The sequence below is a fragment of the Engystomops pustulosus genome, chromosome 1 (genome assembly GCF_040894005.1).
Source record: "Engystomops pustulosus chromosome 1, aEngPut4.maternal, whole genome shotgun sequence".
NCBI lineage: Eukaryota > Metazoa > Chordata > Amphibia > Anura > Leptodactylidae > Engystomops > Engystomops pustulosus.
In genome coordinates this window covers 152,448,374-152,467,354 of record NC_092411.1, presented here as the reverse complement: position 1 = coordinate 152,467,354, position 18,981 = coordinate 152,448,374, and the positions used below count along the sequence as shown (strand labels likewise).

At 44.7% G+C, this 18,981-nt stretch overlaps 1 protein-coding gene across 1 annotated transcript in view; it reads right to left on the bottom strand.

Annotated features, from left to right (window-relative positions):
* KISS1R (KISS1 receptor) overlaps positions 1–18,981 on the bottom strand; it is a 240,970-nt gene that overhangs the window by 113,237 nt on the left and 108,752 nt on the right. The window contains exon 2 of the mRNA XM_072126562.1: positions 13,864–13,988. Within this exon, the coding sequence (XP_071982663.1) occupies positions 13,864–13,988 (125 nt within the window). The remainder of the gene's footprint in view (positions 1–13,863; positions 13,989–18,981) is intronic.

Genomic DNA, 18,981 nt, shown 5'->3' with positions numbered 1-18,981 from the left:
TGGTTTGAAAACTTTTTTGGACTGCCACATACAGGCACTCAATCTATTCCATTTTTCTGGAGGGCCACCTACCTGCTCTTCTGGTTTGAAAACTTTTTTGGACTGCCGCATACAGGCACTATCCAAATTGAATTGTCTCCATAGCAGCCTCCACACGTTGTCTCCATTGCTACCTCCAAAAGTCGTCCATATAGCTGCCTCCATACATCGTCCCTTTATCAAACGAGGTGTGTCAGGCCGAAATTTGGGTTGTTTTCATGGATTCCACATCAAAGTTGTTAACTTTGTCGCCACCCTGCTGTGTTATCCACAAAATACACTGGCAAACTTTTAACATTTACGGATATTATTTCAGCGCTTCTTGCGCATCTGTTTACATTCCCCTCACCCGCCATATCCTAAACTTTTAAGAACGCTACTACACTTGATCTTATACAAAAGGTTCTTAGAAGTGCTGTTTGGGGAGTAGCCTAGAGACAGGGGCTTGGATTGGCGACAGCTCGCCTGGCAGCGGAGCGCCAGCTCCATGCCAAGAACCAACTAACATAGTTTTAACTGCAGCACCTTTAATCTACTACTAGTTCACTGCCTCCATACATGGCCGCCTTATCAAACGTGCTGTGTCAGGCAGAATTTTGGGTTGTTTTCATGGCTTCCACAACAAACTTGTTAACTTTGTCGCCACCCTGCTGTGTAATCCTCAAAATATACTGGCAAACTTTTACCATTTACGGATATTATTTCAGCGCTTCTTGCGCAGATGTTTACATTCCCCTCACCCGCCATATCCCAAACTTATAAGAACGCTACTACACTTGATCTTATACAAAAGGTTCTTAGAAGTGCTGTTTGGGGAGTAGCCTAGAGACAGGGGCTTGGATTGGCGAAAGCTCGCCTGGCAGCGGAGCGCCAGCTCCATGCCAAGATCCAACTAACATAGTTTTAACTGCAGCACCTTTAATCTACTACTAGTTCACTGCCTCCATACATGGTCCCCTTATCAAACGAGCTGTGTCTGGCAGAATTTTGGGTTGTTTTCATGGCTTCCACATCAAACTTGTTAACTTTGTCGCCACCCTGCTGTGTAATCCACAAAATATACTGGCAAACTTTTATCATGTACCGATATTATTTGAGCGCTTCTTGCTCACCTCCTTTGGTTCCTCTCTGCCACCCATTGGTTTGAAGCCTGAGTCCATTTAGGGTATGTCGCCATGCCACTCTCTAGCCTGCCGCTGCTGCCGCTGCCTCTGCATGCCGTCCCCTATAGTGTCAGGGTCAATTATTGGATGTTTTAGATGCTATCTAGCTTCATTCTGTCACTCTGTCATGGCCATGCTGTTGCCCATAATTTTGGCATAATGGTGCATTTAAGCAGCCTCAGAGGCATCCATGCATGCTGCCCCTGCTGTTTCCTGTCCATTTCCGTGGTGTTTCCATGCTTTTCTGAGGTTCCCAGGTGTTTGGCCAAGCTTCCCTGTGCAGAGCCTTGGTCCCCTTGAAAAATGCTCGAGTCTCCCATTGACTTCAATGGGGCTCGTTACTCGAAACGAGCACTCGAGCATCGGGAAAAGTTCGTCTCGAATAACGAGTACCCGAGCATTTTAGTGCTCGCTCATCTCTAGTCATGATTCAATTCGGGTCCAATCGATTTTTTTCAAAAAATTCAGCGAATCGGGACAAACCGAATTTTAACAAATTCGCCCATCTCTAATGGTTAAATCACCAGAACCAAACCTACTATATAGATACAGCATTGGAACCAAGCTTAATACATATATACTATGCATATACTAAAACTAGAATTATGATGTAGATATGTTAACAAAACATCTGTATGAATCCATTTTATATAACCTTTAATGCTAAATATTACCTCTTTCTTAGTTCTTTTATTTTGCTAAACACAAAAGCATGGTAGATTAATTCATAATATTCAGTAATGGATAACAGATCATTTTGACCATTCATTATTATACATTACCAAAGCAGCAGGACTTGGATGTATGTCACTTTTACTTCATCGTCTTTGGATCTTTATGCATCGTAGTCCACTCTCAATGAATGGAATGGATTGTAGTGCCAAGTATAGCTGCTGTATTATATACAGTGTTGTGCATGTTAAGGCTAAGTTCACCCTTGTGTTCTGCCGGTACCCATTCTTTTTTTAATAGCAGAAAAAATAGTGCTTCTTTTTTTGCTATTTATAATGGATGGTAAATGGAAGATCCATTAAAGTCTGTGGAGAATGGAAGACCCTCTATTAACTTTCCATTTCTAATTTCTATTGCATTTTTCTAAGATGGAGAATGTACTGGAAAGCCCTTGTGCAGGTGTCCAGACGATGATTGCTTGGGATTCGTATTTCTATTCATATCAACATCTTACACCAAATAAGCACATAAGCTAGTCAATCTTACACCTTTATATGGTTATAGTAAGTGACATGCCATTGGTTGCAGCATCCAAGTGTGTCAAAGAAATCTAGCAAGATGCCTAGAAAAATAAAACTTAACTTTTAACTTCCTCAATAAAATTGCAAATCTTGCAAAAATACATAAAACAAATATCCTGACAAGGATGTCAGGTTTACCTAGGACAGATATGCGCAATAACTAGAGATGAGCGAGCACTAAAATGCTCGAGTGCTCGTTATTCGAGACGAACTTTTCCTGATGCTCGAGTGCTCGTCTCGAATAACGAGCCCCATTGAAGTCAATGGGAGACTCGAGCATTTTTCAAAGGGACCATGGTTCGGGAATAAAATGTGTTAATTAATTGAAAAAGAATGTCTTCTGATAAGTTAGCAGATGTATGCAAACATCTGCAATCTATTCTTCACTGTTCCGCGTGTATATTATCTCCCGACAAGTTAGCAGATGTGAAGAACAGTGAAGAATAGAATAAAAACAGTGAAGAATAGATTGCAGATGTTCGGCACATCTGCTTACTTGTCGGGAGATACGCTGTCCCGGGATCCGCTGCTCTTCTTCCACTGAAGTCTCCCCGATGTCTCCGTGCCCCGATGTCTCCGTGCCCCTATGTCTCCGTGCCCCTATGTCTCCGTGCCCCTATGCCTCCGTGCCCCTATGTCTCCGTGCCCCTATGTCTCCGTGCCCCGATGCCTCCGTGCCCCAATGCCTCCGTGCCCCAATGCCTCCGTGCCCCTATGCCTCCGTGCCCCGATGCCTCCGTGCCCCGATGTCTCCGTGTCCCTATGTCTCCGTGCCCCCATGTCTCCGTGCCCCGATGTCTCCGTGCCCCGATGTCTCCGTGCCCCGATGCCTCCGTGCCCCAATGCCTCCGTGCCCCAATGCCTCCGTGCCCCTATGCCTCCGTGCCCCGATGCCTCCGTGCCCCTATGCCTCCGTGCCACGATGCCTCCGTGCCCCGATGTCTCCGCGCCCCTATGTCTCCGTGCCCCCATGTCTCCGTGCCCCCATGTCTCCGTGCCCCTATGTCTCCGTGCCCCCATGTCTCCGTGCCCCGATGCCTCCGTGCCCCGATGTCTCCGTGCCCCTATGTCTCCGTGCCCCGATGTCTCCGTGCCCCTATGTCTCCGTGCCCCTATGTCTCCGTGCCGCTCCGTGCCGCTGCCCGATGTCTCCGTGCCCCGATGCCTCCGTGCCCCGATGTCTCCGTGCCCCGATGTCTCCGTGCCCCGATGTCTCCGTGCCCCGATGCCTCCGTGCCCCGATGTCTCCGTGCCGCTCCGTGCCGCTTCCCGATGTCTCCGTGCCCCGATGCCTCCGTGCCCCGATGTCTCCGTGCCCCGATGTCTCCGTGCCCCGATGTCTCCGTGCCCCGATGTCACCGTGCCCCTATGTCTCCGTGCCCCTATGTCTCCGTGCCCCTATGTCTCCGTGCCCCTATGTCTCCGTGCCCCTATGTCTCCGTGCCGCTCCGTGCCGCTGCCCGATGTCTCCGTGCCACTGCCCGATGTCTCCGTGCCGCTCCCCGGTGTCTCTGTGCTGCTCCCCGGTGTCTCTGTCCTGCTCACCGTGTTCTTCAATGTGTTCTTCACACATATATATTGTTCTTCACATACTATTTTGTTCGCACCGTTCCGCGCGTATCTTCCGACAAGTTAGCAGATGTGCCAAACAGTGAAGAATAGAATAAAAACAGTGACCACAGGATCATTTAAGTGAAAAACACAGTAAAGAACACAGTGCAGAATAGATTACAGATGTTCAGCACATCTGCTTACTTGTCGGGAGATACGCGCGGAACGGTGCGTACAAAATAGCATGTGAAGAACAATATATATGTGTGAAGAAGACATTGCAGATGTATGTAAACATCTGCAATGTGTTCTTTACACACATATATATTGTTCTTCACATACTATTTTGTACGCACCGTTCCGCGCGTATCTCCCGACAAGTAAGCAGATGTGGTGAACATCTGTAATCTATTCTGCACTGTGTTCTGCACTGTGTTTTTCACTTAAATGATCCTGTGGTCACTGTTTTTATTCTATTCTTCATTGTTCTTCACTGTGTTTTTTTAATTAAATGCTCGATCTCGAGCAGGGGAAATACTCGTCCGAGCAACGAGCCGTTTCGAGTACCTTAATACTCGAACGAGCATCAAGCTCGGACGAGTATACTCGCTCATCTCTAGCAATAACCTTAATCATTAGGTAATCCTGACATCCTGGTTGGTATATTTGTTTTGGTGGTTGTATATTTGTTTTGTTTCTGGTCCTCTCTGTTGCCATTGGCAGAGTTTTCTTACAACTACTGACTGCTTCATTCTTCATTAATTACGGATTGCATCTACGCCCTCCTCTTCCTCTACCTGTGGCCTTGGATGTTCCTACTGTTGAAGAATTGGTGCAAGATCTGAATTAGTTTTTTTAAGAAACCGTTTTTGGTTTCTTATCATTTATGTACTTGAGAAGTAATTTGGGATTATTTTTTCCCTGGCAATATTTTTCTCAGTCTCTATTTTGGCGGCCTTTGTCTGCTTTTTACAGAATTTATTTTTCTCTCTATAATCCTGTAATGCCTCATAGCTACCTTTGTGTTTTAGCATCTTAAACAACTTATCTATCTTGCTTATTGCTCTGCTCTCCTTACAAGGCTAGTTAGCCACATTGGCTTTTGTCTTTGAGAACATTGTCACAGTTTATGCCTGTGATAATAATATTACTCCTCCACAGTTTGTTTGTTTGTTATATATTTTTTTTTTATTTTTCTTCCTTTGTGTTGTTTCATTCTGCCTGTTATAAATCATTAGGCTCCATTTGTTTAAGACCAGCCAGGAAGATGAGCCTGGCAGGGTGTTTATAACACCCCAGGGAGTCTATGTTTTATCAGAGAAGCATGGTCTTCCTAAGTGGTAGAATTAACACCTTTCTGCCAGAGTAGTCTAGCTAGTGGGGGATGAAAAGAAGCCACAGACTGCATGTTCTTTCCTCCAAATTTAGACAAAGGGAATATCATAGCTGTCCATAACTGGGGCATAATTCGTAATTATGGGTCGCCAGTTACACAGGACCGTTATGGGGTCTAGACACACCCCTGGAGCGAAAATCAGAATGTTAGCACCAGGGAAAGGCAGCCAACAGCAAAACACCCCTGATATTAGGCTAAGACACCAACCAAACGTACCCGTTTGGTTGGAAGCCATGGCACAATTGTGCCATCTTCCAATCAAAAGTTATGGGGTTTTGATAAAAACCCAGACCCAAAAAGTACCTCACTGATGGGAGGGGGATAGAAAAACTCCCCCTCACAGTGACATCACAGCCAAGGGTGGGTGTCAAGAATCACCTGGGTTTTAATTAATGAAGCAGCGACATAGTAGTGTTCAGTCTGAGGATTCTATCACAATAGAAGGCTGGATCGATGCTTATTCCTTGTCCTCGGGCCAAAGAATTTCTTCCTATTCCACTAGCAAGAATTTTTTTTTTTGCTCTTCCCTCACTGTTTGTAAGTATTGTATGTGTATGGTTTTAATCTTTTTTTCATTTTATCTGACAATTTAATTCTTTGAGTGTACTGCATTTTTATGTAAATTAAAACTTTTAATAAGCCTCTGCTTGTAGCCTTAAAGAATCTGAGTCTCTGAAGGGAATCACGTTACCAGAGGTCATTATTAGCATAGTCCATGTAGTAAGCGATTGCATGTTCTGTGTGAATTTATAATTATAATATCGTGTAAGTAGTGAGTGCATGTGCTGAGCTATCATCAGGGTGCATTGTCTGTGTGTTTGAGGTGCCTACGGCCTTCTTTGCGTAAGTAACTCATGGGTGGTGGCAGTGTGGATTGGCTGGGGCTGAAATTCTGTGGAGTAAATTTAGCGTAAGGATGCCATTTTGTGGAAGTGGGAGGAGCTTAAGGGCTAAATTCTGGGACTCCATAGAGTAGGTATTCCCATGTGTGAACTCCGGTGAGTCGGGTTCGTGACAATGCCTATAAAGACTTCCCTTTGTTGCTGAAAATTTGCCTTCCTGAATTTGAGAGTGTTTGTTGCCTCTCCACTAGTAAAGCGTAATACAAAATCAATGATATTATTATCACTATTACCCATGTTCCCTCAAACCTGTAACTTTGATGCCCTGTCAGGTCTGTTGGCTAGGATAAGGTCCAGTAGTGCCCCCCCTTCTTGTTGGCTCCAGGACTGGTTGCGATGGGTCTTTTTTTGTCAACAAAAACCTTCTACCTTTGACCTGCAGGTTTCTGCCCCCACAGTCAATATCTGGGTAATTGAAGTCCCCCATGATAAGTACTTCACCATGCTTTGCAGAATGTCTAAAATTGGTATGTGTTGAATCAGAGAAGTGTTTTTTATTTTTTAAGATCACACTTTTGTGGGGGGTTTTGTCTTTATTGCAACCTCATCCTTCCTACTTGTTTCTGCTTTTATTATCTTTAAATATTCGTCTAACAGCTGTACTTTTTATTTTCACATTTCTGTGAAGGGCTTTTTTGCCTGGCATTTTGTAGTTTTCCACATGGAATACTATATATACTCGAGTATAAGCCAAGTTTTTCAGCACAAAAAAAGTGCGGAAAAACCCTAACTCGGCTTATACTCGAGTCTTTAAAAAAAAAAGCGTACTCACCTTCCAACCCCCCTCTCTCCCTAAAGGTACTCCTCTGTCCAACAATATTCTGGCTCTGGCTTCCTATCTCCATGTGGTAACGTCACTCGAGCTGTGACGTCAGCAGCTCGCTAACATCACAGTGTGTGCTGAAGGCGGCGCACACACTAGAACGTCAGCGAGCCGCTTATGTCACAGCTCAAGCAACGGCACCACACGGAGCAAAGGAGCCGGAACATTTGTTGGACAGAAGAGTACCTTCCAGGTGGGGGGGCGGAGTTGGGTGCGTCGGAAGGTGAGTACACTTTTTTTTTTCTTATAGGCTGGGCTGCAAGCTGTAAGCTAGGGACAGGGGCTGACGGCTGTATACTCGGGAGCAGGGGCTGTATACTGGGGGGCAGGTGCTGCAGGCTTTATACTGGGGCAAGGGCTGTGTACTGGGGGACAGGGGCTGCAGTTTGTATACTGGGGCATGCACTGGCTGGCTGTATACTGGGGGCAGGCTGGGACCAATGCATTTCCTACACTCGCCTTATACTCAAGTCAATAGTTTTTTTTCCAGTTTTTTGTGTTAAAATTAGGTACCTCGGCTTATACTCGGGTCGGCTAATACTCAAGTAAATACGATATATATATTTTTATTTTATACTGAGACAATTTATGTTTTTATTTTTGGATTTTTTTAATGCAGAGCTGTTTGAAAAGGAGGAGAGCTTGAATATTTATATATTTGTTTTATTTTTTCAAATCTTTAAAAACATTTGTGATGCATTGTATTTCTAAAATACAGCTTGGGTCACACTTTTAACCACACTATCATTTTCCATGTATCTTTTGAAAATGAAATGTAACATTTTATCATAACAATCCATCAATGTACTTGTGTGTATTTAGTGCTGAATGCCATTTTACAATGTGGGAGGTATTTCAAAATACAGAAGTTTATTTTTTATACAATGTTTTTTATTTTGTAAGTAGGGTTTTGTTCTGAAATGTCAAAAATGGAAAAATTGTCCTGGCTACCTGAAGCGATAAATGTTCAAAATGTTATGTAGGAAATGGTTTACACTTCAGTCAAAAATTAGGAAGAAAATGTCTGTGTTTATGCTATTTCAGTATTGTATAACAACCTCTTGATGATCTTATTAATACTGAAGATGTAGATTGTATTAATGTATCATTTGGCGTGCTCTGTCTCCCTCGAAGAACTAATTTATGGTACACTGCTTCAAATCATCGAGAGGCTCTAAAGGTAAATGGTAAGTAAACAACCATTAATTTCTAATTATGTAGCTCACTCAAGCAAAATACCAGAATATTGTAGATATACAATACATAACATGAGCTGTACATATTGTACAAATACAGTACATATTGAGATTATATTAAGATGTATATGCATCCAGCTACGTTTTTCAGCTATGTTTGGTAAAGGGATGGCCATTGATGATTAATCCAGGTTCTGGGGCAGTGTTAATGCAGCTTGTTAGCCCATACCTTGACCATATATATTGTCAGAGCAGGGAGTCTGTGGACCCTCTGGACCACCATGGGAAGTGGTACTAGCCGACCTGGGACCGGAGTCTAAGTGGAAACCCGGTGTTCACCATAGCCCGCCGCATAGCGGGATGGACTTGCTGTGGCGGGAACCACCAGGTCGTTCCACAGGTGCGACTAGCCCGCGGTGGCTGCCAAGGTAGCAATACAAGAGACACCACTCACGTCAGGAATCGCAGGAGCTGGCACACAGGAACACATGACCACAGGGACGGACTGGCACACAGGAACAGACTGGCACACAGGAACGCAGGACCACAGGAACGGACTGGCACACAGGAAAGCAGGACCACAGGAACGGACTGGCACACAGGAATGACAGGGATGCAGGAATCGCAGGGACGCAGGAATCACAGGGACGCAGGAATCACAGGAGAGCTTTCTCTTCATGGGGAAGACTTGAAGATCCAGCAAGGGTCACAGGAAGAGGCAGAACTTATAACAGGCCCTTTAAATCTGAGCAAGCTGGTGCGCGCACGCCCTAGGAGACGGGGATGCGCGCGCCGAGCCGCGGGAGCAGGAGAGGACATCGCTGGAGCCGGGGAAGGTATGCAGAGCGGACCTCCGGAGGGACGCTGAGGGGCATGGGAGGGGTCTCTCTGCTCAGAGCTAGAGGTGATGCTGTAAGTGAAGCAAGACTGAAGGTAGAGACTGCCATTGTCCCTATGTGTTTGTATTATTAGCTAGAGAGGGAAAAGCTACTGTGCTAGTTAGTGCCAGGTCTTTTGTTTTTGTATTTTTTTTCTGTTTGTTATAAGACTGTACCTGTTGGGCCTGTAACCACAACTGATAATAAAGATTGGAAGTTGAACCAGTTTGGAAGTACAAGTCTGACTCTGCGTCTCTGTGAACTGTCTTGGCTCTCACCAGTGAGCTTAACCCCTAAAGTATGCATATATATATATATATATATATATATATATATATATATATATATATATATATATATACACTCACCGGCCACTTTATTAGGTACACCTGTCCAACTGCTCGTTAACACTTAATTTCTAATCAGCCAATCACATGGCGGCAACTCAGTGCATTTAGGCATGTAGACATGGTCAAGACAATCTCCTGCAGTTCAAATCGAGCATCAGTATGTGGAAGAAAGGTGATTTGAGTGCCGTTGAACGTGGTATGGTTGTTGGTGCCAGAAGGGCTGGTCTGAGTATTTCAGAAACTGCTGATCTACTGGTATTTTCATGCACAACCATCTCTAGGGTTTGTTGATGCCAGAGGTCAGAGGAGAATGGGCAGATTGGTTCGGTGTGATAGAAAGGCAACAGTGACTCAAATTGCCACCCGTTACAACCAAGGTAGGCAGAAGAGCATCTCTGAACGCACAGTACGTCGAACTTTGAGGCAGATGGGCTACAGCAGCAGAAGACCACACCGGGTGCCACTCCTTTCAGCTAAGAACAGGAAACTGAGGCTACAATTTGCACAAGATCATCGAAATTGGACAGTAGAAGATTGGAAAAACGTTGCCTGGTCTCATGAGTCTCGATTTCTGCTGCGACATTCGGATGGTAGGGGTCAAAATTTGGCGTCAACAACATGAAAGCATGGATCCATTCTGCCCTGTATCAACGGTTCAGGCTGGTGGTGGTGGTGCCATGGTGTGGGGAATATTTTCTTGGCACTCTTTGGACCCCTTGGTACCAATTGAGCATCATTGCAACACCACAGCCTACCTGAGTATTGTTGCTGACCATGTCCATCCCTTTATGACCACAATGTACCCAACATCTGATGGCTACTTTCAGCAGGATAATGCACCATGTCATAAAGCTTGAATCATCTCAGACTGGTTTCTTGAACATAACAATGAGTTCACTGTACTCAAATGGCCTCCACAGTCACCAGATCTCAATCCAATAGAGCATCTTTGGGATGTGGTGGAACGGGAGATTTGCATCATGGACGTGCAGCCGACAAATCTGCGGCAACTGTGTGATGCCATCATGTCAATATGGACCAAAATCTCTGAGGAATGCTTCCAGCACCTTGTTGAATCTATGCCACGAAGAATTGAGGCAGTTCTGAAGGCAAAAGGGGGTCCAACCCGTTACTAGCATGGTGTACCTAATAAAGTGGCCGGTGAGTGTATATATATGAAAAAAAATGCCATCTTTATATAGAGGGGAAATTGCCCAAAATATGAATAAATATATACTGAGGGTACAAAAGGTATTCACATTTTTCATTCTTTGTTTTATTGCAGCCAATTGGTACAATCATAGTTCTTTTATGGCTCATTAATGTACACTCTGTACCCCATCTTGAAATAAAAAATAAAAAAAGTAGATATTTTTGCTAATTTATTAAACCACAAAAACTGAAATATTACATGGTCATAAGAATTCAGCCCCTTTGCTCAGTATTGAGTAGAAGCACCTTTTTGAGCTAGTACAGCTAGTCTTCTTGGGAATGATGTAACAAGTTTTACACATCTGGATTTGGGGATCCTCTGCAATTCTTCTTGTAGATACTCTCCAGTTCCCTCAGGTTGAATGGTGAATGTTGGTGGACAGACATTTTCAAGTCTCTTCAGAGATGCTCAATTGGGGTTATGTCAGGACTTTGGCTGGGCCAGTCAATAATGTTCACAGAGTATTTGGCAGTCCTTCAAGTGTTTTCGTTTGCAAACTGTATGCAGGCTTTCTTCTGGCATTTTTTTTTTTATTTTGCAATATTCTGACACGAATAACTTTTTCATTATTTGGTGTACAGAGCTATGGGTGGTGTCATTTTGTGCGACTTTTCATGAAGTTTTCAAAGCTACCATTTTTAGGACTGTGTCCTTTTGTTCACTTTTTATTGAATTTTTTATGTTTTTCAAAATGGCAAAAAAGTGCCATTTTTGACTATTGTAGTGCACAGTTCACAGTGTTGGCAACAGCAGAAGGATAACACTGCTAGGAAACCAATATGGAGGGTACAATGGGAAAGTGAGGAACATAAGAACATATCTGTATGATAAATTTCACAGGGATTTCTTATAGCTGGAAGAGGAGACGTGGTGAAGGTGGGATTAATAAAGAAGACAAAGATTCTCCAGCTTCGTCTCTGCGGGTTTCCGTCGCACGCACCATGACATCAGCTGCTTGCTGCTGCTTATAGTGTGTGCTCTGCACAAACTATGGTGTCAGCGAGCAGCACCAACAGCACCACACAGGGGAACTGGAGCATGGATGGAAAGAAGACCTGCCAAGAGGCATCAGAATTTGAGTACCGTATATTCCGGCGTATAAGACGACCTGGTGTATAAGACGACTCCCCTACTTTCCTGTTTAAAATATAGAGTTTAAGATATATTCGCCGTATAAGACTACCCCTTTTCCAACGCATACAAAACACCGGTAAAAATTATAAAAAAAAACAGATATGAATTTAACATGGTCCTTTTTTTAATGTAAATTCTTATGACATGCAGGTATATAGCAGGAAAACTGTCGCTCATAAACATAAGGCATACAACAACAACATTACCATTACAGCACAGCCCCCAGTAGTATACAGCACAGCCCCCAGTAGTATACAGCACAGCCCCCAGTAGTATACAGCACTGCCCCCAGTAGTATACAGCACTGCCCCCAGTAGTATACAGCACAGCCCCCAGTAGTAAACAGCACTGCCCCCAGTAGTATACAGCACAGCCCCCAGTAGTATACAGCACAGCCCCCAGTAGTATACAGCACAGCTCCCAGTAGTATACAGCACAGCCCCCAGTAGTATACAGCACAGCCCCCAGTAGTATACAGCCCAGCCCAGCATTAAAAAAAAAAAAAAATTATATACTCACCCTCCGGTGGCCCGATGTGCTGCGCTGCTCCCCCGATGTCCGCGCGGCTCGTCTTTAGTGTTCCGTGCCGTCTTCTTTCTTCTGCCGGGCGCTGCCATTGATCTTCCCCGGCAGGCGCCTAGTATGACGCGCCGCTGCTGACGTCATACTAGGCGCCGCCCCGGGGAAAAGCATGGCGGCGCCCAGCAGAAGAAAGAAGACGGCGCGGAAGACTGAAGACAGCACAGCGCGGACATCGGGGCCAACGGAGGGTGAGTATGCGCCCCGATGTCTTTTTGAGGCTGCCGGCAGCCATCGCTGTGCAAACACCCGCGATCGGTGCTAGCACCGATCGCGGGTGTTACCGGTAAGCCTTTGCTGCAATATGCAGCAAAGACTTACCGGCTATGGAGAGGGCTCAGCCCGTGAGCCCCCTCCATGCAGCGCGACCTGACCGTCGCCGTATAAGACGATTACCGGCGTATAAGACGACCCCAGAGAAGACAGAAAATTTTTCTGTCTTCAAAAGTCGTCTTATACGCCGGTATATACGGTATACATTTTGGTTTTTTTTCTTATAGGCTGGGCATTCCTTGGGGCAGGGGCTGCTGGCTATATGCTAAAGGCAGGGGCTGCTGGCTATATGCTAAGGGGAAGGGGCTGCTGGCTATATGCTAAGGGGCAGAGGCTGCTGGCTATATTCTAAGGGACAGGGGCTGCTGGCTGCTAAATATACAAGGCTTATACTTGAGTCAATAGATTTTCCCAGTTTTTTGTGTTAAAATTAGGCACCTCAGCTTGTACTTGGGTAAGCTTATATTCGAGTATATACAGTACACTGAAAAATTGTGGGTTCCCTCTCATTTCCCCCCTTGTGGCCCTTCTCTTCTCCCCCTCTTATTAAGGTCCCCCTTATTTATACCCCTTTTATTCCCCTAATAATTGTGTAGCCCCTCATCTTCCCCTCTCTTTTTCTGACCTACTCTTATTGTGGTCCCCCTCGCCTTCTTTCTCTTAATGTTGCCCATTGTATCTCCCCCTCATTTTGTAGCCCCTCAACCCCCTCTTATTGTGGGTCCCCTGGCACCCCCCTCATCTCCCTCAATCTTGTTGCCTTCCTATGCCAATGTTTTTCTATTATTCTCTCTACTTTTCGATGGTCATTTGTATAGGTGGTTATAAATGTACCTATAGTTCTCTATATTCTTTCCTTTGTTTTTTGTGGTGAGACATTGTAATTGTGTTTGTTCCTCAGCTCTTTTGTTGGCGTTCTTGATCAAATCTGTTGGGTAGCCTTTTTGTTTGAACCTATTTTCAATAATTTTTGAAAATGTTAGGGGTAGAATATGTGGAGTACTGAACCCTACCCGCCCCTTTCACAAAGTCGTCATTTACTGTAGAGTATGTAGCAAATTCCAAACAATATCAAGCAAGCAAGGACATCAAGTTCTAGGCTTAAACACCTACCTGTTGAATATAGTTAACAAACTTGCACATAAATTCCCCAAATATCCATCCAGGTAGAGGATACAAAGCAGCAGTGAAAGGTACACAGCACACTAAAAATATGATATCGGTGGTTGCCAGATTAGCTGTAAAAATAAGAAAAGTGATATATGTTAGACATTCTTTTTAATTATACCATCACACATACTGAGGGGAATTTATTATATCTTTTTTTATCATTTATCAATCTTATCTTAGGTGCAAACTTGGCACAACGCCACCATTTGTGCCTGGTATGCATAGAACTGAAACCTGCTGAGATATCATACACTCGCAATTAGATACATTTACAGAATACAGGATAGTGCAGCGCTGTGCAACACCGTGGACTGCCTAATTTATGAGATGCCAATTTTTCAAAAATACGCAAAAGTAAGTAGGTGTAAAGTCACGTCACTTAGGAGCAGGTGCAGCACAGGAAGAGGAGATAACTACAAAGTAATGCATTGGGAGGCATTGGTGACTGAAAAAAGATCCAGAAAAGGAAGAAATACGGCACTCACCGGAACAATGAAAACTTTTATTGCAAGGAAGGACACAGAGCAGGGGCGATGCGCGCCACAACTAGGCGACGGGCCTTTTTGTGTGGTATGCACTTTCTCAAGCCTCAGACTTCGCAAGACCTTGAAGCACAGGTAAAATAACCGCTCCAGTTGCACGTAGTCTTGGCAACAAAACACAATATACTTAAAAACACATACAATGTATCTACAGTGTGATTTGGGGGGGGGGGGGGCGTACAGCAGGTAAGCCCTAATACCCCTAGTTTTGTCAAAGTATGATACATGTACTATAAAAATAGACACTAAAAAAAGTGGCTATGATGGACACAGGAATTGCAACAGCATAGTATTGACTGGATGTGGAGAAACAGCTTGATACCAATTCAGTTCTAACAGAAGGTCTGCATCGAAAGGTGATAAGTGACTTGTGTTTTGTCACTTCAGAAAGTTGATCATCTAACTCCAAAATCTTCCAATTTCTATGGATGGTGGTACATATGGCTCGCTTGTGTGGACTAAACCCAAACGAGAAACCTATGCGTCCGTCATTCTTTCTCTGGCTATTCAAACCATTCCTGTGATTATGGGTTAAACTGTCTGTCGGGGTACCTCATGCTCTCTCAAGGGCTTTTTCTAGTATAGGAATGGGGTATCCACGGTGTACCAATCTCTGTTTTAGTTCAGCAGGGGGGGGGGGGGAAGTGCTAAAAATCCAAAATAAAAATTGCTGATTTTGTTTGTTTCCCCCTTTAAATAGTTAATAAAATCTCATGAATAAGCTATAGACCCCCAAAATGAATTATTTTTACAAGTGTTTCTCACCCCACAAATAATACGCCCTCATATGTTCACATTACCCCAAAAAATTAAAATTTATAGCCTGTACATTGTGACAATATAAATCTGCTGTCAATGATGCTGCTTCCATCCTATGCCCGGCCGTGTGCCAGTACAGAAGTTTACCACCACATATGGGGTATCGTTACACTCAGGAGAAATTGGGCATCAAACTTTGCAGAGCATTTCATCATTCCTGATCGTCCTTAAGGCAATGAGATTATGGTCCCTAGACATAATCACATAGAGACCGGTTAGCACAGCAATGAACAATCACCATGGGGTGGAGCTAACCCCACCAATATAAGCACCCTAGGAGCATGGGCACTTGTATTTTATTTTCTCTAGGTCTACCAAGAGACAAAACGTAAGACGCAGTTAGGGTTCCGAGTCCTAAACACCCGGATTGTATACGCTCTGCAGTAGCGTCCCTCGCTTCGAAGGTGTGCTCCTCCTGGACAACGGAGGGGCACATGGGTTAATAACCCCCCCAATCTCCCTTAACTGGCTGCGGTGGTTGCACGCCTAGGGAGTTCCGATATCATCCGGGTGTGGGCTGGCCTCCGGGGGCCTCGGCATCTCTCAGGCGCCAGGCTGGATGGTAATCTGGGGAAACCAGAAGTGACGTCACGCGGCCCCGCGCGACTTCCGGTTTGCCAGGCAGGTACATGCATCTCCCCTTGTGTTCCCCTGCAGACAATGCAGAAAGGTTCCGGATCGGCATTCCACACGCTCAGCATGCCCGGAAGTAAGGGGAGGAGTGGTAAGTTTAAAAACTCACCCGAGCCTAGTCTCAGGTTGCACTCTGCCATCAACCCGGACCCCTCTGCTACTGTGGTTAGTACATGGTGAGGGGTTATGCAGCTTTCTATTGGTGAATATGTGCATATTGATCTCTGCTTGTATTATCAGTTTTTCCTGTTAGATGTCAGCCTCTAACCCAGGAACAAGCCGCAAGAGATCCCGCAAGTCTCATCATAGGCTCTGTTCTAACTGCCAGCAACCACTGTCAGATGACATGGATGGTGATCTGTGTAACGGCTGTATTTCCCCACCTCCTCCAACCAGTAACCTGTCAGCAGATTTCTTTGCATGGTTTAAGCATCAACTTGCGAACGCATTCAATGATGCAAAAAGGGAGAAGGTAACGCTGAGATCCCCCTCTGGTTCAGTTGTTTTTTATGATTCATCTGATAATGATTCTGATATGAATGTATCTTCCTCTGATGCGAAAGATCCAAAAGACTTTTACTTATTAAATAAGGATAAATTCCCAGCTTTGCTTAAAGCCGTTAAGGATACAATTGAATCTGACAGAAATGTAGATCATAAATCCAAAAAGGAGCAAATGTTTTATTTTCCTATGTCAAAAAACAAGGTTCTCCCTAGTCACCCCGTTCTATCAGACTGGATGAAAAGGGACTGGTCTAAGCCAGATAAGAGGATTGACTTAGGTTCTAGGTTTAAGAGCCTCTAGAAACTTGAAGAGTCTGCATATAAAGATTGGGAGAATATCCCCAAAGTGGATTTACCAGTCGCTCAACTATCCAAGAAAGCTATTTTTCCCTACAGAAGATTCTTCCCTCTTGTCAGATCCAACGGATCGCAAAGCAGATTCTAGTTTGAAAAAATCATATACATCTACAGTGGGCGCTTGTAAAGCTTTCCTGGCTTCCATTCCAGTAGCCAGAGCCCTCAGGGTCTGGCTAAGTGATCTTACCACAAGTATTGATGAAGGTACCCCAGAGAGGTGTTATCAGACACTATGCCGATACTGAAATCTGCAGTTGATTTTCTTGCTGATGCTCATCTTGAGGTCCTCAAGTACTCATCCGGATCCCTAGCAACCTCAAATTCAGCAAGAAGAGCCTTGTGGCTCAAAATGTGGAATGGTGATGTGGTATCTAAGATTAATTTTTGCAATTTACCCTTTCAGCAGGCCTCGATGTTTGGTCCTCAGCTATCCACAATATTGGAATCGCTAGGAGGAAACAAAGGAGCGAAATTTCCTGAAAAGAAGAAACAAACGAATAAATTCTTCCGTTCGCAAAGGAGAAAATCTCCAAAGGCTAAAACAGGGAAACTTCCTCCTAAGCAACCCTCCTTCAGAGGAGGAAAGGAACCCTCCTTGGGTAAGGAAGCCGTCTTTGCCTCAAAGTCTAGCCTTTGACGCCAGAAGGCCCTTACCGAAAGTTGGGGGCAAGGTTGGGAAACTTTTGGCATATTTTATTCTCTGTGTTTCCAGTCCCAAAGCCAGAAGGCAAATGGAGACTAGTGATCTACCTTTCATTCCTCAACAGCTTCCTGGTTCAGAAGTCCTTTTGGATGGAAACCATTCGTTCAGTGATGACGACTTTACAGAAAGGGGATTTCATGGCCAAAATCGACCTCCGGGATGCATATCTACACATTCCTATCTTTCCTCCTCACAGGAAATACCTGAGATTTGCCATCAAAGATGGACTGGGGATTCATCATTTCTAATTCACGTGCCTCCCCTTCGGCATCTAGTCGGCTCCGAGAGTATTCACCAAAGTGGTGATAGTACTAACTTCAGTCTTAAGACTACAGAATATATGCATCATCCCATACCTAGACGACTGGCTGGTCAAGACCTCATCCCAAGCTCTTCAGGAGTCTCACCTTCAGAGAACCTTACGGACCCTGCTAGATCACGGGTTTCTCATAAACCATCAGAAGTCTTACCTCACACCCTTTTGCAACATAATGTTTCTAGGGTTCATCATAGATTCTGTCAACTGGAGAATCACATTATCTCCAGAGAGAATACAGTCTATCCAACAGATGGTGTCCAATCTCAAATGTCAGCGGACAGTGACTATCAGATTCGCTATGAAAGTCCTGGGGAAGATGACCTCGACAATCGACGCAGTGCCTTGGACCAGAGCAAGAATGAGGTCCCTCCAAAGAGATCTTTTGAGGGCTTGGCGCCGAGGCAAAAAGGATCTTCAGTCATATGTAACAGTCTCTCCACAGACGATCACAGATCTCTCCTGGGGGCAGACGCCGTCCTCTCTCCTCAAGGGAGTGTCCTTGGCTCCCTGGCCACAGAAGTTCCTCACTACAGATGCATCCTCCTGGGGTTGGGGTGTCCATGTAGATCATCTCCAGTTCCGGGCCAAGTGGAAGAAGAAAGAATCTTACCTATCATCGAATCACAAAGAGCTGAAGGCGGTCAAATTGGCTCTCTTACATTTCCAGCCAATATTACGTGGTTTCAAGATTCTGTTTATTATATAAACAAACAAGGAGTGCAACCAGCTCATGAGCTGGGCACAACTTAATGTCCCTTCCATCTCAGCAGTCCATATCAAAGGTCGCCTGAATCAGTTGGTCACATCACCTGATATATGTATTTCCCGCAGTGGTTCTCATCCCGAGGGTCCTGGCGAAAATCAGAGAGGACAAGGCGAAAGCCATAGCCATCTTTCCTTTTCGCCCACGCAAGGCCTGGTTCTCACTCACGTGGTCGCTTTCGAAAGAAGATCCTATCAAACTTCCGGTTTCCCACAACCTTCTCTTGCAGAGAGGTCAGGTTCACCCGAACCCAGGAATGCTTCAACTAGGGGCCTGGAGACTGACAGGGAAAATTTTAAACATTTTGAAAGTCTACAATAGAGTCTGTGTGTGTCTGTAAGTCATGGTGTGCTCAAAACACCACTACTCCTGATTCCTTAAATTCAGTACTTCAGTTCCTGAAAGAAGGATATCAAAAAGG